Source organism: Brassica rapa, chromosome A09 (assembly GCF_000309985.2).
Source record: "Brassica rapa cultivar Chiifu-401-42 chromosome A09, CAAS_Brap_v3.01, whole genome shotgun sequence".
NCBI classification, from domain to species: domain Eukaryota; kingdom Viridiplantae; phylum Streptophyta; class Magnoliopsida; order Brassicales; family Brassicaceae; genus Brassica; species Brassica rapa.
In genome coordinates, this window is record NC_024803.2 from 39,117,290 (window position 1) to 39,133,412 (window position 16,123).

Below are 16,123 nucleotides of genomic sequence, written 5' to 3' on the forward strand. Positions count from 1 at the left end.
ACTAGTGTCCGGGTCCTTTTCCATGTTCTTAAATTCTGGTTGGCTTATTCCTTCCGAGCTCTATGCTCTTTGGTTCTTGATAGTTTTGACTCAGTTTCTCTAGAAATTGTTTGTAACCTTTGACTGAGCCTATTTTGTTGTTTATTTCGTTGTTTTCTTGTCTACCAATCTTAGTCTTAAAGCTCAGGGCTTGTGATCAGTGCCGGAGGTAGAAACAAAATTTACCGGGTCAAAGTTGTATATGTATAAAATTATTTGAGGTTTCACAGCTAAAAAAAGGGGGTCAAACCATGAAAAATATACCAATTAATCAAATATGCACTACATTAATATGCTTTTATTTAGTTAAATTTAAGAATGCAAGGGGTCAACTGACCCCCTAATCCTTCATTGGCTCTGCCACTGGTTGTGATTGTTATCCTCCACCTGCTAAGCCTTCCCATTCTTTGGGCTGTTTGTGATCCTGTTGTATTCTGCAGTTGAAAGTTCTAGTGAAGAGATTGAAAAGGAGAAAAAAATATATGCAAATAATGTCCGTCCACTGAGAGAATAAGGAGTGCAGCCTACGGGATGATTTATTCGAAATGGACCTCGCTTCATTTACATGGGGAAGTTAAAAAAGGCCGTTCATTTTCAGAGGAAACACAAAGGTTGTTACTCAATTATGCATTTTAATAGAATTTAAATTTAAATGCAATTTACTGTTATTCGAAAGATTAATTTAAATTCACTGTTATTTAATGAATGAAATAAATCAAGTTTTTGAAATCTAGTGTTATTGAACTTTCAAAAACAAAAATTCTATGTATTTCAATTGATTACAAATCATCTATTGTTGAGTTTCATGAATAATGATTAAAACTAAAATCTAAAATATACAGTAATTTAACTTTAAATTTAAAGTACGGATAAGTCAAAGCAAGTCTTAAGTATCTTAATCCGAAATGTGATAAAGTAAATCCAAAATTCCCATTCTGAAAGGATGGCACCACTCCAACTCCCACTCTTACACTTCTTCCTACATAGGTTCTAAGAACTTATAAACTCATCTCAAACTACCTAATACAACTAGGACAAAGATGAGTTCAAACAATGTTTAGTTTGACTAAAGTTTTAAGAAAAAGTTTGTTAGCTACACCAAGTATAGTTTGAATATGTCAATAACAACACCAAATATATGTTTCACCATACCACATGTTTGAAGTAAATTATTATATAATGAAACTACAAAATTTAGTTTAATTGATTTTAACACTAAGAAATGGAGTCAATCTGTAATTTATAAAACTTAAACCACATTCTAACCCGATCCGAATCACATTAACTTGTCTTTCCCCTGCTTGTTCGTGTTTTCACAAAGATACTTGTCTTTCCCCTGCTTGTTCGTGTTTTCATAAAGATACTTTTGTCTCCACGTCTGTACCGTTCATCTCTTAGAAAATCAACTGATTCATCTCTCTTTTTTTATCCCAAGCAAAACTGAATTCTATTTATGTAATCATTTCGTTTAGAGATTTGTTCATAGCCGACTCATGATATTTTGGATGTGGTCTACTTATGGACAGCTAACCATTTTCCACCTCTAATTGTTTCTTTTTCCACCTCTAAATATTTCATTGGTCAACATATTTATTTTCTTTATAAACACTTCAACAAACTTACGGGTTATATGATGGGAACAAATATTTAATTTGGTTAACCTTCACTGGCAGCCTCCTTTTTGTCTATTTGCGTATTTTAAATTGTCAGAAGCAGCAATACTAAATATCTAAGAAATGGTTAATCGTTAGTTAAATGGCGAGTTGATATACTAATAGTATATATATATATATATATTAGAGCAGCCACGGCTTTGAACGCAAATACATTACCCATAAATACACGTGGTCATAAAAACACGAAGTCATATGTTCCTCCGTCGTCTGAGAAAGGACTCTCAATTCAACATCTTTGGTCCCAGTCCCATTGATATTTGGTCATTTCAACTTTGACAGAAAATAAATAGTTTACAAGCGCAATATTTTTATTGGAGTTCCTTACTTTTATACTTCACCGATATGGTTGTTTGACCCATGAATTAAATTCGTGATACTGTACAAAAGTTGGATTAAAATATTTTCACAATAGAAAAACATGCGATAACGAGTAAGCCGAGTTTACAGAAGAAGAAAAAAGATGATAGTAATTAAGTGATAAGTTGCCAAAGTACAAATTTCGTTGTAAAATCAACATAAATTTATGAATAAACTGACGACGATTTAACAAGGACACATATAACAAGTAATTTACGACCACATTCTTTACAACCCACACGAGTGTAAGTTGGATGATAATAGCAAACATGTTTGTTATATGCAATGTTCTAAAAATTGTTAGGCCGTAGTTAGGCACTTCATAGAGGATTATTGTTTAAGCGAACGTCTAAACCGATTTTTTGAACGCCTAAAGTATATTTTTAATAAATTGGTTTGATAAAATCATTTAGCTCATACTCATATCCCATTTGTCGACTGGACGGATGCCATGTCACAAGCTCATACCCAAGCTGTCGTTGGGGAGTTTGGGCTCGCCAAGCTACTTAACCATGTGGATTCACATGTGCTACTTAACCATGTGAATTCACATGTCACAACCGCAGTTAAGAGGCCCCGTTGGTCTCATTGCATCGGAGTATCTCTCCACAGGCCAGTCATCTGAGAAACTGTTGTATTTGGATTTGGAATACTGTTGCTAGAGCTTATCACAGGAATGAGAGCACTGGAGTTCGGCAACACCGTTAGCCAGAAGGGAGCTATGCTTGAATGGGTGAGCAACTACTATACAAATAAGTGTGTTCTTCTAAAACTTTAAAAGTATTATTGTTTTCAAAATTCAATCTCAGTAAAAAAGTATTCTTTCCAAATTTTCTCAAGAGTTGTAGCTTAAACCCATAAAATAGCCGATGCGCTTTTTAAAGAATTTTAGGCTTCAAGTATTTAGCAACAAGAGTTACCCTTAAGTTGTAGATCCACATTTAAGTCTCTTAAAATGATTAAAGTTGAGCGTAAAGAGAGTATTTAGCTCAAGTGAGAACTAACTATTGCCGCTTTCTTCTTCTTGAAGCAATCTCCAACGCCCAAGCTTTGCCAATATCAGTCTGAAACTTCCCTGAATAAAAACCCCAACAAGTTTTAAAAGCCTTCAACCATATGTACTCTGATATGGATTACAATAGTTCACAAGAATTTACCTGCAGTTGATTGGAAAAACTCTTCTAAATCTTTACCTTGCTCTGCACAAAACAAAAAGAAATCAAGTTTTAGTTCAATCCATATTGTCAAATCAGGAGTTCTTCATTGTGGGGGTCATTACCTTGTTCATACTCCAAAGCCTGTAGTATCATCTCAAGCTTATCGAAATCTTTAACAAGTTTGGCTTCTGGTGATGCGTTCGCTTCGTATTCTCTCCACAGCTCAGCGATTTCTTCAGCTGCAAATTATACATCTGTATAAATTAAAAAAAAAAGAGCACAAGAGAGAAATGTAGTATTCAGAAAGAGAGAAGAGAACCGACCTCTTTCTCCTCCACCCAAGAGTTTGCACATGTGTTCAAGTGCTTCGCTCTCTCTTCGGTTTTTCTCTTCTTTAGAGACCCCGCAAGAAGGTGTAATATCCCCTACAATGGCTGTTTCAACAAAAATTATAGAATTTGATTGGGAGAAAAAAAGAAATTAGTGAAAGAGAACTAACCTTCTGCAATGTCGTGAACAATTGCCATTTTCATGCATCTGAATAAAGAAAGAAACCATGAGAAATTCAAAAGAAGAGTCCGTCTCCCAGAAATTGAATCTTGAAGCAACCAAGAAAAGCTTACTTGTCTCTGTTAACACCGGGGATATCTGAAGAAACTAACGCCATAAGACCCATCCGGTACATGTGATCCGCTATTGATTCTGGATTCTTCACATCTCTCTTAACCCATCCAGCTCTTGGCGTTGTCTATGAGTAAAATAAACTCATTCTCATTAATTCAACTACAATGTACAATGATAGTATTTATACTCTATACAGACTCGTGTATCCTATACAACTCCATCTACACTTCACAAATACATAATATAGGATAATAGTCCCCCTCAAGATGGGACGAAAATGTTGAGAAGACCCATCTTGCCCAACAATCTCTTAAACGGTGCAGGATACATTGGCTTTGTAAATGGATCAGCCAATTGTAATTCCGTTCTCACATGTAGCAACTTGAACAAACCAGCAACCAAGCGTTCCCGAACACTGTGACAATCCATCTCAAGATTTTTGGTGCGTTCATGAAACACTGAGTTATGAGCAATATGAATGGCAGCTGAATTGTCACAAAAGAGAAGTGTTTGCTTAGACAGAGGAAGGCGCAACTCAATGAGGAAGTTGTTGAGCCAAAACAACTCATCAGATACTACAGAGAGACTCCTATACTCTGCTTCAGCCGAGCTCTTTGCAACGACCTTCTGCTTCTTTGATTTCCATGAGATAAGTGATGTACCGATGAAGATACAGAAACCAGAAGTAGAACATCGAGAATCCTGACAAGAGCCCCAATCAGCATCCGCAAAAGCCTGTATTTGCATCTCAGAAGAGGAAGAATAGAACAACCCTTGCCCAATTGTTCCTTTGATGTAATGAAGAATCTTGATGAGAGCTTTATGATGACTCTGACGCGGAGCTGAAGAGAACTGGCTCAGTTTGTTGACAGCAAACGTAATATCAGGTCGAGTAATCTGCAAATACATCAAACGACCAACAAGACGACGATACGCGGCGGCATCAACTAAAGCATCATCAACACCTTTAGGGGGTTCAAAAACGAGTTTGATAGATGGATCCATAGGAATGCTCGAAGGTTTGCAACCAAGAAGACCAGTATCATCAAGCAAATCCAGTGCATACTTGCGTTGACAAATATGTATCCCATCAGAAGAGCGAGCAATCTCTAGACCAAGAAAATACTTCATAGGACCCAAATCTCGAAGTTTGAAATGAGATTTTAGTTGATTCTTCAATGTCTCAACCTCAGAATCGTCACTGCTGCATATAACAATGTCGTCAACGTATACGATGACACAAAGAAAGAGCCCATCACGTAGCTTGAGAAAACATGTATGATCAGAGAATGTTTGTGTGAATCCCAAAGAAACAAGCGTAGTGGAGAATTTGAGAAACCACTGACGCGAAGCTTGCTTAAGACCATATAGAGATTTCTCAAGTTTGCAAACAGCATTTGGAGGCAGTTTGTCCCCCTTTCTTTGTGCATATCCAGGAGGTAAGCGCATGTATATCTCTTCATCGAGATCTCCATTGAGAAATGCATTGGAGATATCAAGCTGATGAAGAGAGAACCCGTGAATAGCTGCGAGACTGAGTAACAATTTGACTGTGGTAAGCTTGACAACAGGGGAAAACGTATCATGATAATCAATCCCTTCTTGTTGAGTGTACCCCTTTGCAACTAAGCGTGCCTTGTAACGTTCTACAGTCCCATCAGCGTTAAACTTTACCTTAAAGACCCATTTGCAGCCAATAGGAGTCTTATCTGAAGGAAGAGTACAAATAGTCCAGGTGCCAGTACCTTCCAAAGCAACAATCTCTTCGTCCATTGGATCATCCCACACCAGAAGTCTCTTTGCCTCAGCATAGGTTAAGGGTTCTTTGATTTTATCAATAGCTACTAAGAAAGAGAGATAAAGTGGGGATACTTTACCATAAGAAAGCACAGAAGAGATTTCGTGTATGGTTGAAGATCCTATTGAATTACAATAGTAATCTTGAAGGTAAGCAGGCTTTTTAAGTCTCCTGTGTGATGACTGAACAGAAGATTCAGCATCATTAGTAGTATCCGCAAAAGGCAAGATATCTACAGAAGATGAATGAGAAAAAGTCTCAACATCGGGAGCATTATTTTTCACAGGAGCTTGTGTTGATAACTGATCATTAAAGAAGATAGAAGAAGTTTGAGAAAGATCAGTACCAACGAGAGGAAAGAGCTGTTCGTGGAAAACTACATGACGAGAGATAAGAATAGAATTTGTCTCAAGATCAAGTAGTTTATAGCCTTTGATTCCCGAAGGATAGCCAAGAAAAACACACGCACGAGCTCTAGGATCAAACTTAAGTCTACTCTTAGGGGATGTAGAAGCATAACAGAGGCAACCAAAGGAACGAAGTTGATCATAATCAGGTATTTTATTAGTAAGTACTTCAAAAGGTGTTTTGTTTTCAAGGATAGGAGAAGGTAGACGGTTAATCAGGTGAACTGCGGTTAGAATACAGTCACCCCAATAAGGAAGAGGGATATGAGATTGAAAAAGAAGAGCACGAGCCACATTGAGAATGTGTTGATGCTTACGTTCCACAACAGAGTTTTGTTGTGGAGTTTCAGGACAGGAATGGAAAGAAAGGATTCCTTTGGATTGATAAAGGGCAGAGAATTTGAGTTCTGGAGCATTGTCAGATCTAACCCCCTTAATCTTTCTATCAAACTGAGTCTCTATCATTTCTATAAAACCCGGGAAAACAGTGAGAACATCAGACTTGTTTTTGAGGAGATAGACCCACGTGGCTCTAGAACAATCATCAACAATGGTGAGAAAATATTTAAAGCCATCGTGAGTAGGAGTGGAAAAGGGTCCCCATGTATCTATATGAAGCAGATCGAAAGGGTTTTTACTGATATTATGATGAGACACAAAAGGGAGATGTTTTTGTTTTGATAAATGGCAAATTTTACAATGAGGATCAAGTGTATGTTGCTTAGGAAAAGCTAGAACAGAATGCATAGACTCAAGCTTGGACATAGAAGGGTGTCCTAATCTCTTATGCCATAGATCGATACTAGAAACAGAAGCAACAACGACATTTTGTAAAGTACCTGTAGAAGACAATGACTCTATATCCAGGAAGTAAAGGTTTGCCACTTCTCTACCCATTCCAATCATTAATTCCCGTGTAGGATCCTGAATGCCACAAGAAGATTCATCAAACCAAACCCGACAGTGTAAGACTTTAGTTAGACAACTGACACTAAGAAGGTTGAATTTGAATTGAGGGATGTAAAGAACGTCACTAAGGATTAGATCACTACCCAGTGCTATAGTACCTATGCCAACAATGCTAACCAGAACTCCATTGGGTAAAGAAACAGTTGTATCAGGAAGGGGTTTAAAAGAAATGAAAGAAGCACGTTGATGGGTTATATGGTTTGTTGCCCCTGAGTCTATCACCCATGCGTTTAAAGGTGTGGCATTGTTAGTCATAGAGCAGACATAAGGTTTAGCACTACCGGTAAAGGAACAATGAATAGAAGGATGAAATTTACCGGATATAGGACAAGTGCTGGAAGAAGAAGGAATGGAAACTGAGACAGAGTGAACCTCTGGAGTGGGATGATTCGCTGGAGTCTGAAGTTTGTTACTGAGGAAAGATACTAGCTGCTGAATCTGAGTAGGAGATAAATCCTGTGTAGACAGTTCATCAGGTTGAGAATGATCAACAACAGCAACATTCGCAGACAAAGGAGAAACCAGCGTGTCACTCTTCGGTGTTGGTTTCATGCTATTAGGATACCCGTGTTTCTTATAGCATCGATCGATAACATGACCAGGACGATGACAGAAGGTGCAAAAAGGCCTATCCTTTCTCTGATAACCACCCGAAGAAGACCTAGCAGAGTTCTGATCAGAAGACTGAGAAACCTGAAAAGCAGTAGGAGTTTCCAATAGGGAAGATGTCTGAGTATGAGCAGCCCGATGACTGTCCTCTTGATCCAAAAGATTGAACACCTCCGAGAAACTTGGAAGAGCTTTCTTCATGAGAATTCTACTTCGAATGTTCTCATAGTTATCATTGAGCCCCATAAGAAAGTCAATGATACGATTGGTTTCACGTTCTGCCAGAAGATCTTCAATTGTGTGATTAGCACTTTGAAGACTCGAGAGTTCCTCCCACAATGACTGCGTCTTTGTGTGATATGAGGAGAGATCCATACTGCCTTGTTTGAACGAATGAAGTTGATGACGAAGCTTGTACAATCTTGGTAGGTTAGACTTGTGATAACGTGTGTGAAGATCCGCCCAAATATCTGAAGCCTTCTTGAAATACAGTATACTTGTGTAGATCTGTTTAGTCACGCTATTCAACAACCAAGATTTGATCATACTATTGCATCGACACCAGATTCGGAAATAAGGATCAGATTCAGAAGGCTTGGCTATAGATCCATCAACGAAGCCTAATTTGTTCTTAGCCTCAAGACTCGTAGTCATCGCGATGATCCAAACACCATAGTTACTACCATCTAAAGGATCCGCAGCTAGAACTAGTCCAGGATGATCGGAATTAAGTAGATGATATGGAGAATGTATGTTATCAGGTGAATCGGATACCTCAAAGCGAGCCACAGGTGGAATGAGAGGAGAGCGAACGAGATCAGCACGATCGGGAGATTCGATAACATCGCGAGGTTGACGAGAGCCAGAAGGCATGTCGCGAGTCATCGGAGATGACGGTGATTGAGAATCCGGAAGATCCGGTGAAGAACGACGGAACTTCGACTTGCAGTTACGTTTCCCCATTGATGTCGATCTCGAGCTCCGATCGGAATGACGATTTGAAGTTGAGCTGAGATTGCACAGGGAATCGCGGAGATGAGCTTGTCGAAGGAATGAGAGATGAAAAACGAAGGAATCCGGTGGATGACGGTGGAGATGAGTGATGACGGCGGAAGTTAGTTAGAGAACGAGCTGAAATGCTCTGATACCATATGAGTAAAATAAACTCATTCTCATTAATTCAACTACAATGTACAATGATAGTATTTATACTCTATACAGACTCGTGTATCCTATACAACTCCATCTACACTTCACAAATACATAATATAGGATAATATTGTCTATTATCAATAACAAACACATAACAAACCTTTCACATCTATAAAAAAAAAAAAAAACAAACCTTCACATCTATAAGAACTCGAGTAATCTCAACATAACATCTTAGCTCTCATCAAGAAACGTTTCAAGCTTATCTCTCTAACAAACAAAGATCCATCATCAATTATAAACAAACAGCCACAGAGAAATGAGCCACGAACATTTGAAACTAAGCATTTACAGATCCCATCTTAAGAAACAAACGCATGATCGATCTTATACGAGAGAAGAGACGCTGGATCTCTCTCAATCGAATCGGATGATCGTTCGAAGTTGAGGTTACATTTACCTTGAGGCGAGAGCAGAGCGAGAGAAAATCTATGGCGGAGGAAGCGGGAGAAGGAGGGGGGACGGAGACGGAACCATCTCCGCTTCGATTCGGCGGTTGAGAGAGTGGGGAGTCGTCTGCCATGCAGTGAACCGCTCGGTTGGGAGAGGAAGCTGCGGCGGAGAGATGGAAGAATGGGAGGTGGGGAGGAGTGAGAGAGAGTGATTTGGAGAAGTATATTCTATTCATCACATTCCTCATTTTTTGTTGTTGTTGTTTATCTTCTTCGCGTTTTGGGAAGCGTGTTTGTTGTGTGTTTCAATCGTTCTGCTTTGTCACTTAGTTTGGGCCTTATAATATAAAGGCCCATTAATGTAAGTGGGTCATGAAGATATCGTTCGCTTCGCAGGAATAGAGACTTTATGCGTCTTATTCTGCTAGCGATTCAAACCACCATAACTGGATCTGGACCGAGCGTAATACTAGACTTCACCAACAAGTCTTCAAGCCACCTAAAACTATCATCTCCTCCATCGATAAGCCAATCTGAAATCGTCTTCAAAGCTTTCGACATGCAAACTCTCGGGCTTCGTCAACAACGATGCAACTCTGGTTTCTCCAATCATAACTTTCAGCAGAGGAAACGATGTCGAGGATCTCGTCTCTTCCTTTACTCTGCAACCGCTTCATTTCACCTTTTGGGTTTGTCTAATTGACTCGGCTTTTAGTTCCACTGATATGTGTTTTATTTAAGATTAACACTAGGTTCAGTCCACAACAAACTTAAGCTTTTGGGCTCGTATGTTTTTTTTTTATAATATGAAAGCCAAAAAATTCTACCATTGTACAAGGATGAATTTCATGGATTTTTACCTATTTAGATACACAATGGTACTCAAATGAAACTATAGCGAGGATTTATAAAAGAGAAAAAGACTAGAATAGCACTAAACCAAGTTTTTGTTCCCAAAGTAGCACTCAAGGCTCAAAGTCACAAAAATAGGTTTTATTAAAGAGGTAAATATATACTTATACCCCTTGGGTTAATTAATCCAAACCTTAGGGTTTAGAGTTAAGGGGTGGGGTTTTGTAATTAGGGTTTAAAATTTTATAAAAAATAAATACTAAAATAAAAAATAAAAATTTAAAAAACAATTTCAAAAAGTATTTTTAAATTATAAAAAGAAAATTTGAAAAAACAATTAAAAAAAATTAAAAAATTTAAAAAAAAAATTATAAAAATTTCGAATCTGAAAACATGTAATCTGAAACTATAAAAAAAAATTATTTTTTTTATTTTTTTTATTTTTATTTTTTTATTTTTATTTTATTTATTTTTATTTATTTTTGTTTGTTTATTTAATTTTAAACCAAGGGTATTAGGGATATTTTACCCTTTAATGAATGTCATTTTTGTGACTTTCTCCTTCTAGTGCTATTTTTGAGACATAAACTTCAAAAGGTGCTATTATTGACAATTGCCCTTTATAAAATGTTGTTAATAAAACTTTAATAAAAATAAACTTTATAAAAAAACTCTATAAAATTTTTTTAATCAAAAACGTTAAATAAACTTTATAAAACGTTTTACAAAGATTTATTTTTATAAAAAGTTTAAGACGTTTGTAAACTTTTTAATTTTACTAAACTTTTTTATAAAATAAAAATAAAAATTTCAAATTTTAACGTTTTTAAAACATTTTTTTTCTTTGTTTTTAAACTTTTAGATTTTATCATGTTGTTTTTTTTGTTCTGTTTCGGTAAATTTCCTTTAAATAAATAAGATTATGTAGATGTTTGTTTTTTGATAAAATGTGTTATTTTTATAAAATAAGTTTTACAATACCGAAATGAAATTTAATCAACAATCTCGAGAGAACCTGCTTAAAGAAACTAAAATCCAGGGAAAAATTAACTATAACCCAAATTTAAACTAACTGCTGATGAAAAAAATCCACAGCACGAGCTAGATAGCGACCTAAGAGCATCTCCAATGTATTACTCCAAATTTTACTCCAAAATGGTGTAACTCCAAAATAGAGCTGAGTTTTACTCCAATGTATTACTCCATTTATTACTCCAAAAAGGAATATTCTTTTTTTATTTAGTTAATAATTGTTAGTAGTACCTTCAACTTATTAAAATTTAACAATTAACCCAACTATTTTATGTTTACAAAAATTCCATAATAATATATTTTATTTAAATTAAATATTTATCATTAAAAATACAAATAGAGATTATCTTCCATTTTCAATTCGTGCAGTTTTTATCATATACAATTTTTCTAATTCAAAAATATTTATATGCATTAAAAGAACATAAAGAAAAAACAAAGTTTTGTTTTGTAATTTGAGTTATGCATTGGGTCTCATTGTTTGTGCATATATCAAGTTCACAAGTACAAATATTATCAATCAAAATTTGACCCACAAGATTAAAAAAACTCATCTATTTCGTTTGAATAATACTTCACCGATTTTGCTAGTTTTGAAAACAATTTATCGAATTATTAAATCACTTATTTATATTATATTATATTTATTTTATATTATTTATTTTTAGTTTTGACTTTTATGAGTTTATGCATATTTTATGTAAACTATTAAATAATCTTTTCCAGAGTATTATATGTTTTGATGTTATTATATTATTTTAAATATGAAATAAAAACATTGAAGATTAAAAGGACTATTTTATAAATAGAAAAAGTTCAACTCCAAAATGGAGTAATGGGCAAGATTACTCCATAAATGGAGTAACCCTAACCATTACTCCATTTTGGAGTTCAATATGGAATGGGGTTGGAGAAGATTTTACTCCAAAATTGAGTTTGGAGTCAAAAATGGAGTAGGGTTGGAGATGCCCTAACATCAACCAGCCGCCAAATAGGGAAAAATAAACTCAACAGGCCTCAGCCGTCAACGTAAAATAAAGGAACTAGACACGCTTTAACTGCTAATGTACAAGACCGTTGTGAGACGTCACCATTCACAGAGAGAGGGGAAACAGAAAAGAACTTCCAAAAATAACACTGGAAAAACTCAGCCTCTAAAGTACGACTAATCTACTTGTGAGACGTCATCATTCACCAAGAGGAAAGAAAAATGACTTTTAAAAAAACCACTGATCTATATCAACATGTTTTAAAATAAGTTCATGTAATCTGGATTAAAATAAAAGGGTTTATGCAATTTGAATTACTTCCAATTTTCTAATTTCATAAGTACGTTAGGTAGCACCGCAGTTACGCAGACTCCAAAGTATAAAAACAAATTGCAATTTACTGATTTTATTTTCCCTTAATTATACATAACACGACTAAAAGCGTCGACCAATTCCAAGTGCACTTTTAGCAACAACAAAACAAAACAATTCCAAGTACACGAGTAAACAAAACCATAATAAGACTTTGGAAATGTTCCCATCTCGCTCACGCAAGTAAAAATAAGAAGAAATCTCAACTATTTGACATAGTAGAGAATAGAGATAACAATTTGCAAAAAGAACGGATATGGTCCTATGGAGTATTATTATTCGAATAGATATTCAAAAAATTTGAAATGGATATTTGAAATTAGTATTTAGAAAATAATTATTTTTTTTGCCTATGTTCTAATTTATATATTGTATTTTTAAATTTTCAGGTCTATAAATAAATTTGGGTACTTAATAATTATACAAATATATAAAATATCATAACAAATCATTTGTCCGTAAACCCAAATATCTAAAAACTTGAAATACTCTAATCGATTTCAAATGAATACCCAAACGCCAACGCTAGTTTGGTAGCATTGCTCAAGCAGCACAAAAACAAATTCCAATTTAGTCATTTCCTTAAACTATATAACACGAGTAAAACCGTTGACGAAATAAACAAGTAAACAAAAGCAAATAAGACTTTGGAAACCTTTTCCATCTCTCTCACGCAAGTAAAAACAACGAGGAAAAACATCTCAATTATTTGACATAGTGTAAATAAAATATTATAACTAGTCATATTCACATTCAAAAGTCCTAATCACATTTGCAAGTCCTTATCAGATTAGGCTAGACTAAAATACCCACCACTCACAATTAAACGCGTGGAAGTTTAATTAGTCAAAGAAAGCACAAAGTCTTTTAAGTCTCTCAACAACTTTCATAAGAGGAGAAGGAGAAGAGATATCACCAAAACCCATTCATCATTAAGCAATAAAGAAACTTCTCTGCAGCTTCTCCTTCCTCTCACGCGTTTCAATCCTCTCTATATAACTCTCTTCCCCCTCAAAACCCATCTCAAATTCCACTTCTTTTGAATACGTATTGAAAACCATGGTTCGTTGTAGCAACAACCTCGTCGGTGTACTCAACTTCATCGTCTTCCTCCTCTCGATCCCCATCTTAGCTGGAGGTATATGGCTAAGCCAAAAAGGCTCAACGGAGTGTGAGCGTTTTCTCGACAAGCCCGTGATCGCTCTCGGAGTCTTCCTCATGGTCGTAGCGATCGCTGGTTTGATCGGTTCGTGTTGCAGAGTCACGTGGCTTCTCTGGACGTACCTCCTCGTCATGTTCCTCTTGATCCTCCTCGTCTTCTGTTTCACGATTTTCGCCTTCGTTGTCACTAACAAAGGCGCAGGGGAGAAAGTTTCAGAGAGAGGGTATAAAGAGTATAGGCTTGGAGATTACTCTAACTGGTTGCAGAAACGTGTGAACAGTGACAAGAACTGGAGGAGGATTAGGAGTTGTCTCGTTGAGAGCAAAGTCTGTTCTAAACTTGAAGCTAAGCTTATTAATGAGCCTGTCAATAAGTTCTACCAAGAACACCTTACTGCTCTTCAGGTAAAAGCTTTTAATCTTTTTGTCTTATATTTGGTTCGAACCTTGGATCTGATTCCTTGTCTGAAAGCTTGTCTGGTTTTAAGGATTTTAGTCAGAACTTTGTTTTTTTGTTTGTCTGACTTTTTGACCCTTAAAATCTCTTTTTGTGATCTCAAATGTTTTGATTCTGTAACATGGCTTTTAAAGATCCAAACTCTTTATAACACAAAAGGTTTTTCTTTTTGATTTATAAAGTTTCAGCCTTTTTTTAAAAAAAAAAAATTGAGAAATGATTATATGTAGAGGTGTCAAATGGGCGGGCCGTCCAATGGTTGCCCATGTCCATATACAAACGGGCTTAATATGGACAAACCCATTTTTCCCATTAGTTTTCATTGGACAAAATGTGGAAGACCATTAAGAAAATGGTCTTTATTGGTTTTGGGCTTTATGGACGTGGACTGTCCAATGGTCACAAAACCTAAGGTTTATAAAATTTAAGTTTTTCCGCTAAACTCGTAAAATCAATTTTTTCGCTTAAATTTTAATATCAAATTTTCCCGTCAGAACCAGAAAATCGAGTTTTTCTTCAAAACGAAAAATCGAATTTTCCCGCCAAAACCGGAAACTCGAGTTTTTCTGCCAAAACCGCAAAATCGATTTTTCTCGCCAAAACCGAAATTGTTGTACTTATGAACTTATGTATTATTGTACTTATGAATTTTAATTTTATGAACTTGTATATGTAATTGTATGCTTATAAATTAAAATTTTCTTATATGGTCATTATAGACCCATGGCAAAACCGAAAAATCGAGTTTCTCTGCCAAAATTAGAAAATCGAGTTTTCCGCCAAAACCGCAAAAATGAGTTTTTTCCGCCAAAACTGAAAAATCGAGTTTTTCCGTCAAAACTGCAAAATCGAGTTTTTCCGTCAAAACTGCAAAATCGAGTTTTTCCGCCAAAACTGCAAAATCAATTTTTCCCACCAAAACCGTAATTGTTGTATTTATGAACTTATGTATTGTTGTACTTTTGAATTTATGGATGAATTTTAATTTTATGAACTTTTATATATAATTGTATGCTTATAAATTAAAATTTAAAATTTTCTTATATGGTCATTATGGACCCCATGGCAGCCCATAAAAATATGGGTGTTAGTGGGTATGGTCTTTAATGGACATGGTTCTTAATGGACATGGTCACTTTGCTGTCCACAAACAATGAATGGACAAATGGATATGAGCTAATGGACATGGGCTCGCCCAGTTTACAGCTCTAATTATATGAGCTTTTATGTTCTGTTCTTAGCAGTTTTGTATGCTTTTGCTCTTTTTAAGTCTCTATTTTCCACTCTTATGAGACTAGATAGTCTAAATAGTATCTGAAGCTTATTCTCTGTGTTATGGTTGATGTCTTACTACAACTAATTAACTAATCTTTTTTGTTTTGTGTTACAGTCTGGTTGCTGCAAACCCGCAGAGAAATGCCAATTCGCTTACGTAAGCGCCACAAACTGGACCAAGACGGCCGGGACACACCCTGATCCAGACTGCCAAACCTGGGACAACGCACCAAACAAGCTCTGCTTCGATTGCCAATCTTGCAAAGCGGGTCTCCTCGACAATGTCAAGAGCGCGTGGAAGAAAGTTGCAGTCGTTAACATCATCTTCCTCGTCTTCCTCATCATTGTCTACTCGGTTGGTTGCTGTGCTTTGAGGAACAACAAGAGAGATGACAGCTACGGCCGTACTTATGGATATAAGCCTTGAGGGTCTTTTAGGACAGAGATTCGTTCATTGTTCTTTACACATTATTGGAGTTTGCTTTTTTATGTTTGATGATTCCTATCTTCGTGTTTTGAGACCTATTGCTTGTACAGCTTTCTACTTATTAGCTAGTGTGTTCTGCCTTCTGGCTAAACCATGATATTGATTTATTATATGTTTTCCCTTCATTTTTATTTAAGCATACCATGTTCTCTTGATCTTCTTGTTGAGGAGCAGAGAAGCCACACTTGTGACAAAAACTCAGCACCGATCTTGGCTGTAATATTGAAAAGAATTATGGTAGTCTCTGTGACGCCCCGA

General features: G+C 36.0%; 2 protein-coding genes and 2 long non-coding RNA genes across 4 annotated transcripts in view; 2 read left to right on the forward strand and 2 right to left on the reverse strand.

The window, feature by feature from the left end:
• LOC117128450 overlaps positions 1–10,383 on the forward strand; it is a 14,121-nt gene extending 3,738 nt beyond the window's left edge. The window contains exon 2 of the long non-coding RNA XR_004451749.1: positions 10,245–10,383. This is a non-coding gene — a long non-coding RNA (uncharacterized LOC117128450). The remainder of the gene's footprint in view (positions 1–10,244) is intronic.
• On the reverse strand, positions 2,859–9,509 carry LOC103842395 (HD domain-containing protein 2). The gene is made up of 7 exons (XM_009119016.3): positions 9,249–9,509; positions 3,853–3,977; positions 3,729–3,766; positions 3,553–3,663; positions 3,352–3,468; positions 3,230–3,271; positions 2,859–3,147 (listed from the first exon to the last, which is right to left on the reverse strand). Exons 1-7 carry the CDS (start codon positions 9,486–9,488, stop codon positions 3,077–3,079), a joined length of 744 nt encoding a protein of 247 aa, XP_009117264.1. The 5' UTR covers positions 9,489–9,509; the 3' UTR covers positions 2,859–3,076.
• Positions 6,589–7,459, reverse strand: LOC117128448. Its single transcript, XR_004451747.1, has 2 exons — positions 7,345–7,459; positions 6,589–6,982 (listed from the first exon to the last, which is right to left on the reverse strand). It is a non-coding gene; the product is annotated as an uncharacterized LOC117128448 (long non-coding RNA).
• A 3,007-nt stretch (positions 10,384–13,390) lies between the features above and the next one.
• LOC103842397 (tetraspanin-8) lies at positions 13,391–16,018 on the forward strand. The gene is made up of 2 exons (XM_009119017.3): positions 13,391–14,051; positions 15,494–16,018. The coding sequence occupies exons 1-2, from the start codon at positions 13,545–13,547 to the stop codon at positions 15,803–15,805; spliced, it is 819 nt and encodes a 272-aa protein (XP_009117265.1). The 5' UTR covers positions 13,391–13,544; the 3' UTR covers positions 15,806–16,018.
• Positions 16,019–16,123: the final 105 nt, after the last annotated feature.

What these genes read in the sequence shown, in the direction of transcription:
- LOC103842395 (XM_009119016.3), bottom strand. Translation starts at nt 9,488, where the DNA reads ATGAGGAATGTGATGAATAGAATATACTTCTCCAAATCACTCTCTCTC. An exon ending in CTTGGGTGGAGGAGAAAGAG is followed by an intron (nt 3,469 to 3,552) that starts GTCGGTTCTCTT and finishes TATAATTTGCAG; the next exon opens with CTGAAGAAATCGCTGAGCTG. An exon ending in GTTTTTCCAATCAACTGCAG is followed by an intron (nt 3,148 to 3,229) that starts GTAAATTCTTGT and finishes GTTTTTATTCAG; the next exon opens with GGAAGTTTCAGACTGATATT.
- LOC103842397 (XM_009119017.3), top strand. Translation starts at nt 13,545, where the DNA reads ATGGTTCGTTGTAGCAACAACCTCGTCGGTGTACTCAACTTCATCGTC. An exon ending in AACACCTTACTGCTCTTCAG is followed by an intron (nt 14,052 to 15,493) that starts GTAAAAGCTTTT and finishes TTTGTGTTACAG; the next exon opens with TCTGGTTGCTGCAAACCCGC.